This window comes from Myotis nattereri (genome assembly GCF_964212035.1).
Source record: "Myotis nattereri genome assembly, chromosome: 9".
In the NCBI taxonomy this organism is placed as follows: domain Eukaryota; kingdom Metazoa; phylum Chordata; class Mammalia; order Chiroptera; family Vespertilionidae; genus Myotis; species Myotis nattereri.
Window position 1 is genome coordinate 15,033,265 of NC_138084.1, and position 18,728 is coordinate 15,051,992.

At 56.9% G+C, this 18,728-nt stretch overlaps 1 protein-coding gene across 1 annotated transcript in view; it reads right to left on the bottom strand.

The window, feature by feature from the left end:
• Positions 1-17,713, bottom strand: part of ALX4 (ALX homeobox 4) — a gene marked incomplete at both ends in the record, with an annotated part of 33,688 nt that extends 15,975 nt beyond the window's left edge. The window contains one exon of the mRNA XM_081098828.1: positions 17,266-17,713. Within this exon, the coding sequence (XP_080954954.1) occupies positions 17,266-17,713 (448 nt within the window). The remainder of the gene's footprint in view (positions 1-17,265) is intronic.
• Between the last annotated feature and the right edge of the window lie 1,015 nt (positions 17,714-18,728).

Genomic DNA, 18,728 nt, shown 5'->3' on the forward strand with positions numbered 1-18,728 from the left:
TTGAATTCACATGCCTGAAATAACCAGTGAAGTTAAACCTTTCATTTGTTGTGAACGGCTTCGGTTGGGTTTATTTTTGTGAATTGCTTCTATTGGGTTTCCAAGGTGACCCTTCTCCCAACCTGACTCCAGGGTGGGCTCCCCTCTTCAGCACTGAGTTCCCTGCCTTTGAGGCTGATTCATGGGGCTGCACCCCCAGCAGACTCTGAGGAGCTCAGAGCCGGGCCTCTCTGATGTGCTGCTGGGTCCTGAGCCAGTGCCTGGGCTCCTGCCCCTGGTGGCACTGGGGCAGCTTGGTCCGCTCTGCTGAGGGTAACTAGGGCTCCACAGAACCGTGACCCAGGCCTTGTCCCTCGGCACACACTGCTTGTGGGGTGGGGGGTGGGGGGTGGCTGCAGCATCGGGTGAGAGAACAGACCGTGTGGAATGAGGGGGCGCAAGGTTACCAGCCACAGGGCAGGCCATGAAGACCAAAGGTGGCCCCGCAGCTTCTGTGGCCGGGGACAGAACGCTTGGCTTTTCTGTTTCCTCAGCTCAATCAGTATTGTTCAAATCTTAGCCAGGGAGCGGGGGGCAGGGAGGGTTGTGGAGAGGGAACAGCTTCTACAGGAAGCTAAGAGGAGGCGTCACTGGGTCTTGGGATGCTCTGCTCACCCCAGGGTGGGGTCCCTGGCCCCTGCCAGAAGGTGGTAGAGCCACACTCCCAGGTGGCCAGAATCAAGGCTGCAGTTGCTCACACTGGCCACTAGGAGGCACTGCCGTCCCAATAAAGTTTCTCTGGGCAAAGGTGGTGCCTCAGGGCCCCAGTCCCCTGATGAAGTTTCTGTAACTTTGGTTGAAGACCCAGGCCCTACCTGGGAGGGTTTGCCACGCAAGTAGTTACTCAGTCCTGCTATGTGTCTGCTGTTGTCCTGGCACGACAAGGGACACAGCTGGGTGAGGTGGGTCCCTGCTCCTCCCCACGGAGCCATTTCCTCCTCTAGTTCTGAGGGTTTTCACATTCTTGACTCATTTTGATCCTCTCGAAATGTCCCCATGGTGGTCTGAGGTAGGAAAACAGGCTCAGAGAGAGGAGCCTGTGCATGGCACCCGCGCGAGGAGCAGCCTGCCCGGAACTCCCTCTATTCCGGAGCTGCTTCCCTTGCAGAGCCTGGGAGTCCTGCCTCTCCAGCTACTTGCAAATGAGCTGAGAAACGCACCCCTCCCTAGGGCCCCTGGTGTTTTGCCTAGTTGGCTTTCCATGTGGCTGGCAGATTGGATGCCAACTCTTCTGTGGGTTCTTCCCAAGGGAGACTCAGCAGAGACCGGGCTGCAGACAGAAGCGCTCTCTGTTCTTCCTGCCCAGGCGGGTGGGGGTCTTTTTCTGGTCGAGAGGGTGGAGGGGGCTTCCCATTGCCAAGGAAGGAAACCGAATGAGCACTGAGCTCTCCCTAAAAACCAGGAGCTGTGCTTCATGCTTTGCCCAGTCCTAGGACGTCTATCACCCATCACGGTCATGGTTACTGACTCTTTACAACTTTGTGAAATATGCCCATTCCACAGGCCCAGAAACTGAGGCCAGAGGGAGTAAATGACTTGTCTAAGAACATTCAACGGATAAGAGGCAGAGCTAGGGTCTGAACCCAAAGCCCGGGCATTTCCTCTGGACCTTCCTGGGGTGGGTATCCTGTGTGGGACTGGGACGGGGCACCAGGACACAGGTCAAGGAGGAAGCGGAAACGGTTGGGACTCAGGAGAATGGCTTCCCCAGATGCCTCTATGTCAGCCCCATCACAGCCCACCTTCAGTGCTGGCCCCGACAGAACCTGTGACACGTGGGACCGCCAGTGTGGACCAGCGCCTTTTCTCAGGACCTGTTTTCAGGGTCTCCAACATCCCCCAGCTTATACCCAACTATCTCTTTCTTGTTCTCTCCCTGACATTATGTCTTGGTTTGCATTCATTTTCTTCCAAATACTGAAGTATTGAGAGGTAAAGAGGCATACGTTTGCAACTTTCTCTTAAGTTCGTAAAGAAATAATAGGTATATGTTATGTTCATATGCATATTATGAACATAGATACAATATATACATAGAGAGAATGCAAGTGAGATTGATACCGCAAATATGATGAAATATTAACATTTGGAGAATTGGCATAAAGGGCATCTGGGGATTCTTTGTACTTGTAAACCTTTTCTTAAAGTCTGAAATTAACTTCATATAAAAATTTGTTTTAAAGAAGAATGTGGATAAATGGGGGGAAACCACTTTACCCAGGAATCCTACTTCGGAACCTGTATTTGTAATCCTTTGAACAGCACCCAGACTGGAGTTCAGTTAGCAACCTCCCACCTACCCCACACCGGCCACGGCCTCTTGTGATTTTGTCATTAAAATCACAAGGTAGATGCCAACTCTGGGAACAAGCCTTCCTTCCCGGCCCTTCGGAGACCTTCACTTTCACTCAGAGCACACGGTCCCCATACAGCTCCTCTGAGGCCTGTAGGAGGCAGTATTTGTTCGGTGAGGCCCAGCTACTGTTGGAACTTAGTTAAAAAAAATAGTTTATTTTTTGAGCCTATTATAATTTCAGCTTTCTACAGTTAGAGTAAATGAGTGAGGTTTCCTTGTATAAAAAAAAAAGTGGTGAGATAGAAAACCTACCGGCAACTAATACACGGGGACAACCCAGGTGTCCATCAGTGGGTGAATGGACAAGCAAACTGTGGCGTATGCAGTGCATGGGAGTATTATTCAGCCTCAAAGAAGGAAGTTCTGACACACGGATAAATCGTCAGGATATCACGCTGAGTGAAATAAGCCAGTCACCAAAAGACAAATCCTGCAGGACTCCACTGCTATGAGGTACCTCGAGTAGTCAAGTTCATGGAGACAGAAAGCAGCATGGGGTTGCTGGGTGATGGGGGCGGGGACTTGTGGTTTAATGGGGTACAGAGTTTTAGTTTTACAAGATGAAAAGAGCTATGGAGATGGATGGTGGTGATGGTTGCACAACATTATTAGTACACTTAATACCACTGACCTCACACTTAAAAATGACGAAGGTAGTAAATTTGTTATGTGTATTTTAGCACAATAAAAAACTGGGCAGCCCAGCCAGCAGGGCTCAGTGGTTGAGCATCGACCTATGAACCAGGAGGTCAGGGTTCAATTCCCCGTCAGGGCACACGCTGGGTTGCGGGCTCCATCCCCAGGAGGGGGCGTGCAGGAGGCAGCCAATCAATGATCTCTCCCTCTCCTTTCCTCTCTGAAATCAATAAAAATTATTTTTAAGAAATTGTGGGGGGGGGGGGAGAAAGTCCACTAGCCAGTGTCCCTTAGGCCCTCTGTCCTGCCTGCAGCCTGCCCAGCCTGCTCCATCCGGTCCTAGGTCCCCTCCACCCCTAGCTTATGCCCTGAATTCTTTTTTCCCTGTCTTCTCCCACATGCTATGTCTAGATTTCATTTATCAAATCCTTGGGTCACCTGCTTGTTCATTCACTGAACACCTCCCCAGGGCCTCCCCTTAGTCATGGCCTCATGGAGGGGACAGACAGGTCAAGGGTTACCAGGCCCGATGGGCAAGAGCATCCTGGGCACAGCAGGTCCACAGGGAGGAGCAGGCAGTCCTGGTGGGAAAGGTGGGGAGACGTTTCAGCCATGCATGGCCTTGAACTGAGTACTGAAAACCAGAGAGGTCTTGGCAAGGCATGTTCCATTTCTGGTAAAGCAGGACACTCCCAACTCCCCAAATTGGTCATAAATGACCCAGTGAGAAGCCTTCGGGGCCTCCCACTGGGGCTGCTGACAATAATAGAAACAACAATAATGTAATCCCTTGTGTCTGAGCGGTGCTGAACCATCCACTGCTGTGCGAGATCCTCCCCAGATGCCCAGGAGGTCAGTGTTGTTGCCCATTTAGCAGAGGAAGAAACTGAGGTCAGACTAGTTGAATAACTTGCCTGAGATCACAGAGCTCGGAGGGGGCAGAGCTGGGGCTGAAGACCAGCGGTCCAGCTGCAAGCCCAGTGTGGTGCCCATTGCCTCTCAGGTCAGCAACGAGGTGTCTTTCTTTCAGAGCTGGGCTCTTGGGAGGAGCAGACAGGCTTCATCGGGCCCCGGGGAGATACGATGGAGTCCCAGCAGAGATTTCCATCGCAGAGGGCTACACTGAGCTTTAGGGTCACCATGAGAAGCCCCCTTTATGGCTAAACTTGAATATCACTTCCTGATGCTCACTGGGGTGGAGCTCCTGACCTCAGGCTAAGGGACTCTAACTGCCCTTAGCTGCTCTCCTCTCACACACTGCAGGTTTCCCAGCTCCCACCTTCCAGGCCCGTCCAGGCCCCCTCCCCCAGCCCTGCCTCCAGTCCCCGCAGGAGATCCTGGCACCTGGCAGGGGAAGGGGAGCTGACCCACACGGAGTCCACTCTCAGAGGGGCAGAGGGACCCTCCCACAGTCTCCCTTCACCCCCACAATAAGTCCCAGAGCTCAGCCCCACCCCACACCTCGCAGGCAGGATATGGAGACGAGACCCCTCGCCCCCCAGTGCTCACATGGACCCTCAGGACTGCGCCTCCCAATGGGAATTGGCTGTGATGTATTAATAGTTATTACTTGGGGGCAAGTTAGGCCAGCGTAGCTGTAAGAACTGAGCAAAATCACTCGACCTGTGAACGTCTCACCCACGCGTGCCTCCTTCCCCAGGTGCACTCTCCTCAGCTCAGGGTCCCCCTCCAGTCCAGCTGCCATGGACACTTGCAGGCATCTGTCCAAAGTAGCCGCCAGGGCCCCCTCAATCAGGGCCCATTGCGCATCGATACAACGAAGACTACATGGGGCGAAGCCTTTGTCACCACTGTACAAATCAGATATTAACTTCATTTTACGTATTTTTTTAAAAAAACTTCCTGTTTAATCTAATGAACCAAATAAACTGATGAACAAAAATAGACCCAGAGACACGGAAGCATGAACAGACTGTTGAACCTCAGAGGGAAGGCAGGGGAGGGTGGGTGGGTGGGAAGGGATCAACCAATGAACTTGTCTGCATATCTGCATAACCTGTGGACACAGACAATGGGGTGGTGAGGGCCTCGGGGGAGGGGGAGGGCGGGGAGGAGACGGGAGCAGGCTGGGAGAGGTTAATGGGGGGAGTGGGGAGGAGGACCTATGTAATACTTTCAACAAGTAAATAAATATTAAAAACAAACAAGCAACTTCTGGTTATGTTTAAGGAAGACCCGCACATAAACACACTTGGACTGACTGAGGCGGCAACGCGAAGACACAGCCACGCGATGGAAACTGTCGTTTTCGTCGCTGCATTGAGCTCCATGCGGCTCACGGGCCAGCAGACCGCGCTCAGGCCACTGTGAGTGACTTACAGAAACCTCGCTCCTACTTAGACTCCTGGTGCCACCTGGGCCACTTTCTTACGTGGGCGTGTGAACGTTCAAGTGCTCGAGGACAAGTTTCTCCGTGGGCGCGTCCTGTGGCTCCTTCAGACCACCTGAGACTGGGGGTGGGGAGTGGCCATTCCAGAAACTGACCGCAGTGACTCAGGGCCATGTCGGCTCAGGCAGTGCTTCTCCAAGTTGGTCCAGATGCTGATGCGGAGCTGACCAGGAGGCCATTTCACGTGGCCAGTGATCAGGAGTTTGGGGCGGGGTTTGTTGGTTCCTCCCACGCGTGGGGGCAGCCCTGGGCTGGTTCTGAGGAAGGCTCTGGAAGGAGGGGGAGGTGGGGCCTGGGCAGTCAGGATGCGTGGCCATGTCAGCAGCGGAGGGAGGCGGTGGGCTGTGTACTGACAACCCCTCCCAACCGCGTCCTGTGCTTGGTCCTGTCTGATGGGCACAGGCGTGAGGCCACCCAGGCAGCAGGCATCAGCCCCCGGGGCAGAGGCGTGGGGCGGAAAGGCCTGACTTTGGCTAGGGGGCCTGCGCCGAGTTCACAGCAGGGACAGTGGCCCTGGGTGGCTCTCCCCTTCTTCACCTGTAAATCCGGGCTGCTAGCACCTCCCAAAAGGCCTGGCCCCTGGGCGACACTGAACAGATGCTCCCTATCACAGGGGGGCCAGCCGGAGCCCAGAGAAGGTGCAGAACCCCCTGCCATTCTCTGTGCCCAGCTGTGCCCACACAGAAATGAACACCACACAAGTCTTGCCCTTGGGGGCCTCCTGGTCTGAAGGTGGAGGCCAGATGAACACAGAGAACAGACATTCGCTCACGCTGCCTGGGTACAAGGTGCAGCAGCGGGGAGATGAGGGGGTCTATAGGATCCGAGGGACCCAGGGGTGCCCCTCCCCGGACTTGGATGCCTCCTGCCCTCATGCGAGGCAGAGAGCCAGCCTCATTCCTCTCATCACTCATCCATATTTGAAAAGGTTTTGTTAACCACACAGTGTAGCTCAAGTAATAATTTTCCAATTTTGTGCACTGAGGTCAGCGATAACCGTCTGTTACAGTTTTGACCAGACCGACACCGTCAGAGTTCCCACAAAACCCCCTCGACAGTGACAGCTAACGTTGACCTGTTTTAGGAACTGTCCTGAGCTCCTTGCCCACGGCCCCTTACGAATCCTCACAATATTCCTGAAAGGTAGGTGTTCTTACCCCCACCTCAGGGATAAGGAAACTAAGGGGAAAAGTTCAACCAATGTGCCAAGTGCACAGCGGAGATCTGTTTCCAGGTCCCGGCTACACCAGCCTCCCCAGACCAGAGGCACCTGAAGTTTTAGGCAGCCTTCCAGCCCAACTGGGGAAAGAACAAAGTTTCTAGAAGATTCTAGGAATACTAGAAACTGTGCCTGAAGCTTGCCTTTGACACCCGCTGGGTGACGGGCTCAAGCAGTCCTGTCTATCAGCAGCCCCTTTATTCACGGCCCCTCTTTCCACACTTCCAGTTACCCGTGGGCAGCAGAGGCCCAAAAATATTTAATGGAAAATTCCAGAAATAATTCATACGTTTTAAATGGTGCGCCCTTCTGAGCAGTGTGATAAAATCTTGTGCTGTGACCTTCATTTTACTTAATAATGGCCCCCGAGCCATTCACATAACTTTTATGACAGCATATTGTTATTATTGTTCTATTTTATTATTGTTGTTAGTCTTTTACTGTGCCTAATTTATAAGCTTCATCATAGGTGTGTGTATATAGGACAAAGCAGAGTGTATGTAGGGTTCAGGACTATCTGCAGTTTCAGGCATCCTGCTGGGGGTCTCGGAATGTACCCTCCATGGATAAGGGGGGCGACTGTATTCACAGGGCAACATGCCGGAGTCGGGGCCGGGGGCGGGGGGGTGGCGTGGACAGAGGCCTTCCCTCCTGGAGCTCCTCCAGCTCCACAGAGCGGGCCTCTGGGGTCATCTTACCTAAGGAAGTAGGTCCCAAATGTGGGCCTCTCAGGTGTGTGGACCCTAAGAGCCCCTGAGAATTTCCCCCAGAAGCAGGTTCTCACAGGAGGGTCAGCGGATGTACATGGAGGCTCCGAACCGGCTGGGGCCCAGCCAGAGGCCTGGGGTCTGTCCTCCACCCCTTCTCACCAACCCGGTTCCTGGGAAATACATGTGTCTCTGAACTGAATCTCTTTGACCTGTCAGTCACTGGCCTGGAGGGGAGGGGAGAGGCGGGTTAACTTGCAAGGCTCCCCATTTTCTGGGATTCTGGACTTTACCTAGAAGGCATGCAAGGGACAGACAGGCAGACCAGTGGGACAGGACAGAGAGCCTAGAAATAAGCTCTCAGATATATGGCCAATTGGTCTTTGACAAAGGTGCCAAGGTCATTCGATGGAGAAAGGGCAATCTTTTCAACAAATGGTTCTGGGAAAACCAAATGTCCACATGCGAAAGAATGATGTTGGACCCTTATCTCATACTACCGGCAAAAATTAACTCAAAATGGATCAAAGACCTCAACTTTAGAGGCAAAACTATAAAACGCTTAGAAGGAAACCGAGGGGAACTTCATGATGCTGGAGTGAGCACTGATTTCTTGGCCATAACACAGAAAGCATGGGAAACTAAAGGAACAGTAATGAGCTGCATTTCATCAAATTTAGTAAAAACTTGTTGCAACAAAAGGACACCATCTGGAGAGTTAAAGACAACCCACAGAATGAGTGGAAAAATTTGCAAACCTCGTATCTGATAAGGGATTAATATCCAGAACAGAACTCCTGCCACTCAACAACACCCACCAGCACAACAAAACAACCCCATCCAAAAACGGGCAAAGAACTTGAATAGACTTTTCTCCAAAGAAGATATACAAATGGCCGGACACAAAAGGACAAGCATGGCTGTTGATCCCACGTCTATGAGATACCTAAAGCGGGAAAATTCATAGGGACGGAAAGTGGAACAGAGCTTTTCGGGGGAGAGGAGATGTCAGGCTCTCACCCCAGGCCTTGATTCCAAGGAAGGAGGAAGGGAGAGAGGATAGAAATATTTTTAGTTCACTTATATGTGGAAGCTAAAGAACAAAATAAACTAACAAACAAAGTAGAGACAGACTCATGTATACTGAGAACAGACTGACAGCTTCAGAGGGGAGGGGACAGATAACGAGAGGGAGTGGGGCCCTTCGTCCTCCTCCCAAAAGCACTTGACCTTGCAGGATGCACCTGAGGGGGTTAACTGAGGCCACCTGACTGACCTCCTCCGCTCTCATGGCATCAGGCACTTCAGTCCCCTTCTGTGAAGATGCTGCAGGCACAGTACCTCTCTGCACCAACACCCCTCGCTCCCCTTTCTCATAGGACAGGCCCAAACAGTCCCGTTTTACAAATGAAAAAATAGGAGTGAAATCAGAGAAATAAGGGGATTGTTCCAAAGACACATGGCTATTTCCATGGAAAAGCCAGGACTTGAACTCGGATCTCTTGATCTCCAGAGAAGGCATGGGGGCGAGGGGATGGGGGGAGGAGAAAGGAGAGAAGCAGCAAGGGCTTTTCAGCTACCAGAGAAGATCTGGGCCTGTGGCAACTCCCAGCTTCCCTCAGCTTCTCTGAGACCTCCCCTTCCTGGGCAAGGGGATGCCCACCTGGAGGGGGGTTTCTAAGGAGCTACACGCCTGGTGGACAGCCTTTCCCACCACCACACACCCAAGCTGCCCTCCTCTGCCAGCCTGAGTCAGGGCAACCCATTCCAGCACTGCCGATGCACTGGAACCGCCAAGTTACTATCCTGTGCCCGCCCCGGACCTGAAGGCAGGGCTGTGTCCAGCGCTTCTCGGAATCCCCCACAAGGCCTGGCACGGTGACGGGCTAAGTTTGGTGAGCAATGAGTGAGTGGAATCAGGCACTTCAGTCCCCTCCTCTGTGAAACAGGACATCTGGGCCAGCAGACGTCTGGTGCCTCTTCCAACACTAGGTGGGGGACACCCCACCTGACACCAGGACCCATTGTGTGTGGGTGGGCAGGACCAGGGCTCCTGGACGCCACTGAGGCTCCGGGCCTGGCACATGGTCAACTGAGAGAGGAGGAGGTCAGTCATGGGGCCTCAGTTAAACCCCCAGGCACAAACCCTCGTGGTTTCCACCCTTTAGGAAAGAAATCCTGGCCCAGGGAGCCAGGCAGAGAGCAGGGGTCCAGCCCTGCCCGGTCACCGGTAGGATGAGGACCTGCAATCCCACAGGGACTCCGTGGCTGCTCTCCTGTTGCCACTGCAATCTCCAGGAACTGGTGGTGGGGTTGCCCTATTTCTAAAAAGGGAGGAACAAGCATCTACGGTATTTGGTGCACAGAGAGTGTGCCCTGTACAGGAGGCGTTACAAGGAAGGAAGTGGGTGAGCCTGAGCAGATATTTCCCAAGTCCTTCCTCCTCCACCCCCAGCAGTGGAAGGCGGAGAACCCAGCAGTGGTTCCCTCCTTCCCGTTAACCTGTTCACAGGGTCCCATTTCTCTTTGGGCCTCAGTTTGCTCATCTGCTAAATGGGATCTGCAACATGCAAAAAGACGGTGCAGACGATGGTTTCTCTCCAGAGTGAGCCACATAGGGCAGGAGCTGGGGGTCAAGGGGAGGCCTCGCTGCAGTGTGGGTGGGCTGGGGGGACCCTGTGGAGGCTCCAGGAAGATGCTGGGGACTGGATGCCACCCCCATGGGCCACAGCGAGACTTTGCCTGCCACTGGATGAGTCAGCCTCCAGGAGGAGCCCCAACCAGGGGCAGGGAAGGCCACTGGCAGCGATGCACAGGCGCTTAGTACTGTTTCCCTGGCATCGTACGTAGATACTTGCCCTCGAACACACGACGCTCATGTACACTGGGGATCGTGCCCTTCTGCCACACAGGAGTGCACACAGATGAGTACACCCGAACACCCACCTGTGTTCATGCTGTGGACGTGTTTACACAAGCCCCAGGCCCCCACTCACGACAAAGGTCCTGGGATATGCTCACGGGAGACCCTACCCATGCTCCAGCCACACTGTGAATGAGACACAATTCTTCATTCACCCTTCCAGTCAGTAAGCACTTACTATGCCCAAACATATGCCCTGGAAGGACGTAAGCCAGAGGGTAGCAGGCAGCTGCTCGGCTTGTCCTCCCAGGACCAGGTCTGCGCGTAGGTGCTCAGTGGATGCAGAGCAGGGAAGATGAGTGGAGACAGCACTTGAGTGGCCGGGAGGGGCCAGGAACTCCAGAGCCTCGGATTGAGCCTGGCCACTTGTGAGCATGAAGACACCCATAGCTCCCCCCTCCACATTTAAGCCCCAGCCTGGCATCTAGAGCCTGCACCCCACTGCAGCCCTCCCCGCAAGACTGCAGCCCACTTGGTCCCTGTGCCTTTAGCACACCCTAGGGCAGTGATGGCGAACCTATGACATGCGTGTCAGAGGTGACACGCAAACTCATTTTTTGGGTTGATTTTTCTTTGTTAAATGGCATTTAAATATATAAAATAAATATCAAAACTATAAATCTTTGTTTTATTATGGTTGCACAAATATCAAAAAATTTCTATATGTGACATGGCACCAGAGTTAAGTTAGGGTTTTTCAAAATGCTGACACGCTGAGCTCAAAAGGTTCGCCATCACTGCCCTAGGGAGCCCCCAGGGCCCATCTTCTGTCCACTCTGTCCGATTTCTCCTGGACACAAATGTATGTACGGGAGGGAAGAGGAGGGAAACATGGGGAAGGCGGGTCCAAACTGGTGCAGGCACAGAAACCCCCTGCCCCGAGGGTCTTTGAAACTTGTCCAAGCTCCAACGTTTCACAGCTACAGTCCAGACCAGGACGGGAAGAGGAAGGGACTCTCCCAAGGCCATGCTGACCGCCCTGACTGGCACTTGTGTCGAGCTGGACCTTGGTGTCGTGGACCAAACCTTCCACAGCCTCTTGGCCTTCTCCAGCACAGCCGAGGAGCGCGCCGCAGGCTGGCCGCTTTGCCCCGACTGGGTCGCCGGCAGTCTGCATGTGAGGCGCCCGGCGTGGACACCCACGATGCGTGGCCCGTTTGGAAGGAGAATCCGCTCCAAGGCCATCTGCTCTCTGAACCCCAAGAAGCACGCAGGGCTTCGCACAGGCGCCCAGCGGCCTCTCTCTGGAGGTCCCAAGTACAAGCAGCGGGTCACAGGGACAGCCTGGTACTTGAAGGACTATGGTGCCTCTTTCACCCCCACCCCCACCCCCCACGCCAGTATCTCCCAGTCACCCTCCTCTCCTAAAAGGCATTTTGGATGCTATGGATGCCACGGTGACCTGCCCCCCTCAACTGCCTCCGCTTGGAATTGGAATCTGCCTGCTGCCCCAATCACTACTGGGCACCCCAGCCTTTCCCTCCTCTGAGTCTCCCCTTTGCCTGTCTCTTCTCTCCACGAAGCTTCTCCCTCCTCCTCCTCCTCCTCCTCCTCCTCCTCCTTGATGTTGGCAGTCTAGGGTGGGAGGGGGTAGAGAAGTGGGTCTTTGCTAAGGAGACAGATCGCACTGGGGCTAGGTGGTGGGCGAGGGTCTGGTGTGCCCGGTGGCCTGGAGGCAGCACCCTGGACACACGGGGGTGGGGAGGGGACAGGGGGCGGCTTCTGCTTTCTGGGGATACCAGCTTCCCAGTGGCACGGTGTTTGCTGCTCCCAGGCCCCTGCACCCCAGTACTGGGTGAGGAAGGAGCGTCTTGCATGGAGGTGGGGGCGTGGCTCATTTGCACACCTGCAGACCAGAGGAGAAGGTAGGGGCTGCACCTCTGAGGGGAGTCCCCTGGGGGCATCAGTCCCCTGAGAGGCACCAGCGTGCGGTTGGGGGCTTGTTGACTAGAGAGAAGTGCCTCCTCTTTCTGCAAAAGGGCCCGGTCTGGAAGAGGGGCCTCGTCTCACTGTCCAGGGCAAACCAGCCAATGGAGTGAGGTGCCCAGGACCCCGGACGGAGACCAAGGGTGGCTTTCATTTTTAACACATCGGTTGGTTGGCCGATGTCACTTCTCCATGTAGCCGGGACCTCGCTGTCTTGGTTTCCTAGCTGGTGGCTCCCCAGTCCCCTTAGCGATTCCAGGGCACCCGCAGCTGTTGCGGGAAGGACGAGGGCAGGTGGCGCCTGGCAGGCGGGCCCAGGCACAGACTGGGATCTCACTGTCCCAAGACAGTGAGATCCTGGGCCAAGGTCCCTGGGGGTCGTGGGAGCTGAGGATGCTGAAGCGCCTAGCGGAGGAAACATCTCCTGCCAAGCTTTCTCCCAGGTCCCCCTGCTCGCAGAGAACGGCGCACGGTGCACTCAACCGTTCCCGCTTCATGCCCGCGGTGCCGTGGGCGCTTCCGGCAGCCTCCCCTTTCTTTCCCCGCTTGCGGCTTCCAGCACCTGGTCCAGGGGGCAGCGGAGAAGCCAAACACGCGGGAGCCCAACCTCCCTTCACCCCCGTATCTGCAAAGATTGCAGTATTTCCAGTTCGAATTTCAATGTGTCCATGTGCCACCCAAACAAAGCCGTGCGCGCGCAGAGCTGCGGGAAGAGGGAAGCGGGCTGAGGCCAAGATAACCAGCGGGATGTCCCCTGGGAGAGTGCGCCCAGCCTCTCTCCAAAGCGAAAGTCCTCAGGGACTCTGGCTGGATTGGATGCGTGTATTTTAACTCGTTTTCCTTCGGCGGCTCCGGGGCCGTGGCGTGCACCGCTCAGGGTTTGGCATCCCCGCGGTAGCCCGACAGCGGTGGCGGCTGCGGCGGAAGCGGCGAGGTTCGGGCCGCAGCGGCGTCCGGACCTCGCAAACGCGGGACAAAGTCATCCAACTAAGAAAACGCCACCGACGGGCACAGGCGTGGTCCCCAGCTCACCGAGGTCTCTTCTGCAATTTTCTTAGAACAACTTACCCAAAATGTCCCCCAAAAGTTTCCGTGTGTATATACACAACACAGACAGGGGCGCTGGGTCCAGGTGGTGGTTACAACACTGTGCACACTCGCAGCCGTTCTCCCAACGGACTCCCCACTTAGCCGTGCGGACTTCCCTGTGCGTCCACTATTCGTAAGAAAGAAAACTTCGTTCAAACCGATCGATTTAAAATAATACTAGCTCTTTAACCCAGGCCTTCTGTTTTTCTCTTTAAGAAGGTAAGTGCTTAAGCGGGATTTTTGGTGCAGGCTGGCGGCTACCGAAATTATAAAACTAGAAAATTAAAAGCATCTTCCTTTGCTCCCTCTCCTCCAAAATTGACGGGGGTCAGGATGTCACCGCTTCCAGGCGCCAGCGCTCCCTGGCCCACCTCTCACCACCAGCGAGCTGACTGCTCCCGCCAGCATCTCGTTTCCCCACGTCTTTGGGGTCCCATTCAAGAACCCACGCTGGTTCTTTGACTAAATTCAAATACCACCCGACTGGGGCAGAGCTGACAATTTTGTGGTGTGTGATTGTGTCCGTGCGGGGAAACCAATACCCCGAGCTTCGAACATTGCCTCTGATTCCACAAACCAGGACCGGCCCTCAGTGCGCCCCAGCGGCCTCGGGCGGGACCTCTGCGCAGAGAGCGCTGCCTTCGCCGGTGGATGGGAGGGTGGCGATCCGCGAGCAACGAAAACCTGCGTGCACCGAATCGAAAGCGAAAGAGAGAGGAAGCGGGGCTGCTCCCAGAAGAGTCGGGGGCGCACGGCAGGGCCTGGCGCGCCTGGGGCGGCCCGGGGATCTGGCTCTGGGTTTGAGGGCGAAGTGCCCGAGCCCCCACCCCGGCGGCGGCGGCGAGGAATGTCGGGTCTCCAACCTGGCGTGTCTCCTGGGGCCCATGCGCTCAAACACGGGCCAAAGATAGGCAGGGACGTCCGTCGGAAGGTCGAAGTGCTGACCGAGGAGCCCGGCGCCCCAGAGCCTGGCGAGGTCGGCACCGCAGCCGGCCAAACCCCGGTGGGACTCTCGGTGAAAACGCGAAGGTGTCCGCGCTGCAGGGGACCGCCTGCGCCTGGAGCCCTCGCCCGTTCAGTGCTGATCGGAAAAGCGAGGCCAGGTTAGGGGTAGAGAGGGCCAGGGTTTCTCACCTCTACTCCTGGCGACTCGGAGGAAATCCCGCTGACGGGGACCAAGGCGGCTGCCCTGCCGCGCGCTCCCTCCGCACATCCAGGCGGCGGCTCCCACCCCCAGGCTCGCACCTCTGTAGCGGAAGGCCCCTCGATCTCGCGGAGTGGCTCCCAGGGCTGAGCCGGGAGGGAACTTCGGTGTAGTTACTGGCTTCCGCCCCGACCAACAGAGCTGGGAAGGAGGCTGCGAGGTGGAAGCTACCTGAGGTCAGGCCCCAGGTCTGCCAAGCCCAGCGCCGGGGCCCTGTCTGTCCCCATTTCCCCCGAGCTCCTGGGAACATCCCGAGGCTTTTTCCTCGAACCTCATTTCTCCCCTTTTGAACATACAGTCTGACAAGTGAGGGAGGGAGCACGCCTCAGTTCCCCTCCTTGCTGGCGGTCTCTAGAGTCTACCCCAGAGGCTCTTCTCCGGGCGCCTCACCTCCTGGTGCCTGGGGCTCCTGATCTTGTACCTCATGTGCCTAATCGCTTCTGTACAAAGACCAGAGATCTCCTCCCGGGCAGGGAAACTCGGTGCTGAGAGGAGGGAAAGAGGAAACAGAGCTGCTGGTTGTTTGTGGCTTTGCCCTGAGTAGTGCCTCCACCTGGGGCAGCCAGGGCGTGGGGCCCTGTCTGCCTGCCTTTTGTCCCAACCTTCAGCTTATGGCTTTGCCCACAGTGGGGGCAGGCGCCTGTCCTCAGAATTGGGTGCCTTGAGATTCCCAACAGCACTGAGCCCCCCTCCCTCCGCGATGGAAATGTGGAAGAGGGTAGGCTAGACTCCTGCTCTCTCCTCTCTCCCTGGGGGACATTTACCACCCAATAAGCCTTACTATTGGGGACTGGGGTGTGGGGGAGTTACTTGCTCTCAGGTCACACTGTGGGCAGCCCCAATGGCTAACAGAGAAAAGGCCAAGCTGGCATGTGAAGGAAGGCCCAGTGGGACTCAGAGGGGGTGCTTGGAGGGGGCCAGCCCTTATCCCTTTTCCTCTGGACCTGAAGGCATTTTCCAAAGAAGAATGTGGAAGCAACGTGGGATCTCCCTTTGCCTAAAGTGTAAGCCTCTTCAGCAGCCTCACTGGAGAATTTCTTTACTAGTAAAACATGAAAACCCAGTGCAACGGAAGAGAAAGCACGCAGTCTCCTGGGGTTGCACAGTGCACCTCCATGGGGCCCCCAGTTTGTGACTTGCTCTCACTTAACAGTCCCAACTGTCATGGATGAGGAGGGCCCTGGGCGAGGCCAGGAGGCAGGCCGGTGCATGGGGACAGGGCCGAAAGCCGGCTGCAGAGAGTGGAAGGAGCACCTGTGTGCGCTGTGAGCCGCTGTGATCTGAATGCATCTGATCTCATTCCAACAGGAAGGTGGAGGAAGTGGGGAAAGGCTGCCGGATCCTTCTAAATCTGCTCTCAGTCCTGCCCTATGGGTTTGGGAGTGTGTGACTATGTGTGCCGAGGCCACACGAGTGAGTGTATCTGATGTGTGACCACGTTGGCTCATGAGGAAGAGGTTGTGTGTGTGTGTGTGTGTGTGTGTAGAATGCAAGTGTAGACAGGGGTATGATGGTGCGATTTTTTGTGCGTGTCAACAACCACCTAATGAACTAGTTCTGAGCCTGAGGGAGAGCCCGTTTGAGTGCAAGAAAGTGCTCGCCTTGGGCTGCTTTCCTAAGGTAATCCCACTGCCAAGGCCTCCACCATGTCCCACTTCTGTCCCTAGGCCTGGTGCCTCTCCATCTGGCCTGGGTCGGCTCAGCCGAAGCCACTGCCCTGTCAGCACCCGCCCATCTCCAGGGCCCTGCCCGAGGCCTCAGGGGGAGACTGTGTACCTAGAGTTCCTAGTCCAGAGAAGACTTCTCCTCCCCTCTCCATTTCCCTGGCTCCCAGCTCGGGGCTCACCAATTCCCAGTCTGTGGAAGACAGGGTTTAGGCTTCACACTGCTCTGGCTCAGGCCGTCCTTGAGAGAGGCCCCTTCTCCACCATGGTCGCTGAGCTCTGGGGCCCAGGCCTGCGTTCCAGGGGCCAGAGGTCATTCAGGCCTCGGTTCCCTGTGGGCCCAAGTCCGTACAGAGAAACTTTTCTCTTCTTCCCGCACTGAGCCCCTCCTGATCTTCGGCTTTCTGCTTGCCTGCGGTCACCCCTAAACCATTGTTCCGCGGCTGGCCTAGAGAGAAACGCTCCGGATCCCTGGCCGGCCCCCGTCCCGGCGGCGAGCCGCGCTCGGGTGGCCACTGGACTCGGGTCTTCCGCGGCCCCAGGCGACTCCGGACCCGAATCCGTGCGGCGTCCCTGTTCCACGGCATCCCGGGCGCGCTCCGACGGCTGCGCTCCAACCGCGCTCCGCACCTGCGACGCTCCCACCTGTGGCGCCGCCAGAGGAGCCTCCAGGCCGGCGGGGAGCGAGGCCTTGGCCGCCGGGGACCCTGCGCCCAAGCGCTGAGCCGCAACTGTTTCCCGCCGGGAGCCGGGAGCCGGGAGCCGGGAGCCGGGCGGAACAGCCGCTTCCGAGCCGGCCCGAAGGCAGCGCAAAGCGAGTGGTCGGGGAAACAGCACAGAAGGGGGGACACAAACTCCATGTCGGGTTCAACAGCTCAAACGCTCCTGGCCTTGGCGAAGGGAGAGATGAAGGGGCAAGACGGCGCCTTGGGAGCAGCGGATCCCCATTTCTCTACCGGGAGTCGCCGCTGCTCGGCCCCGCACCTCCTCAGCCCAACAGCTCCTGCCACCCGCAAGCCCGATAGGTTTCGAGGGCGCCGAAGCCACGGGCCCCGGGGTCCCCCGCCTCGAGGGACCCGCACGTGCACTCACCGTAGCAGGGGACCTGCAGGGCCGCGTTGTGGCCACCGCTGCCTTCCTGGAGCTTGAGGCTGCCGTCCGGGGGCGTCTTGCAGGCGCCTCGTGGCAAGTAGAGGTGCGGCTGCGGCGCCGGCGGCTGGGGCTGCGTCTGCGGCGCCGGCGGCGGCTGCGGGGCGGGGGGCTGGGGCTGGAACTTGTTAAAAGAGCCCCGCGCCCCGGCGCCGCTCTCCAGGGGCGTCACCAGGTCCGGCTGCCCCGCGCTGTAGCGAGCCCGGCTCTTGGCGTCCCCGAAGCCCTGCCCTTTGGCGGCGGCGGACAGGAAAGTGGTACCGAACTTGTCGCCGCCGGGGTACGCCCGGAAAGGTGACGAGCCCTCCCGACTCTGCGACACCGGGCTGTAGTAGGCGTCCATGGCCGCGGCCGGCGACTCGCTGTAAGAGACGCAAGTCTCCGCGTTCATGCCGGGCGAGCGCGGGCGGCGGGCGGGGGCGCGAGCGAGAGCGCGAGGACGCCACCGCGCGCCCTGGCCGGGAGTTTGGAGAAGCGAGGAGGCTGTGGCTGTGCGCTCCGGGCGGGCCTGCGCCCTCTCCCTCCTCCCACCTCCCTCCTCCCTCCTCTCTCTCTCTCTCTCTCTCTCTCTCTCTCTCTCTCTCTCTCTCTCTCTCCTCTCTCTCTCTTCCTCTCGCCTCTCCCTCCTCCCCTCCACAGCTGGCCCAGGAAAAGAATCGAGTGCTGTAAAAAGATTCAGATGTTTCAGAAAGTTGACCAGATCTCCCAAAACCCTCTTAAGGTTTTTTGAAGGGGTGAGGGGGCGGGGGGGAATAGAGAGAGAGTGAATTTCCCCCTCGGAATCCCTTCTTTCTCCCTCCCCCCCTGCTCCCCTTCTCCCTCTTCTCCCTCCACTGCCCCTGCGCTTTCTTTCCTCTCCCTGGTGGTGGAGAATCTTAAGGATTCTACCCAAGGCGCGGGGGGCCGCGGGGGTGTCAGGACCCTTAGGGCTCCCGAGGCTGCGCTGAAGTGATCTGGTCCCAGCTTTGGCCTAGGGGAGGGGGGCACGCAAAACTTGAGTGACAGATTAAAAAACAAACAAACAAACAAACAAACAAAACCCCAAAACACCTAACAGGTTTTGACATTCGGAATCAGATGGGCCGCTAGCCTGGGGTGCAGGCGTTCGTTTGCACACTTTCTGCGCGAATTGGGCGGCGCAGCTGCCGGCTTCCCCGTTGGTGCCTTTTCCTCTGTGTTTCCAGCCTGTGTTCCCCACGGTCGGTTCCTCCGTGAAATTAACACACACGCCTCTGCCGGCCTGTGCGCGGCCCCTTTCACGTCTGGCTGTTTCCCTCCATGGTGAGGGCGCGGGGTAGGGGCGCCAAGGGCCTTGTGTTCACTCAGCCACCGGAGAAGCCCTCCGCTGGGCCGGGGGTCAGAAGCTTCAGAGCGCGGCCTCTTGCCCTGCTCGCCCCTCCTCGCCG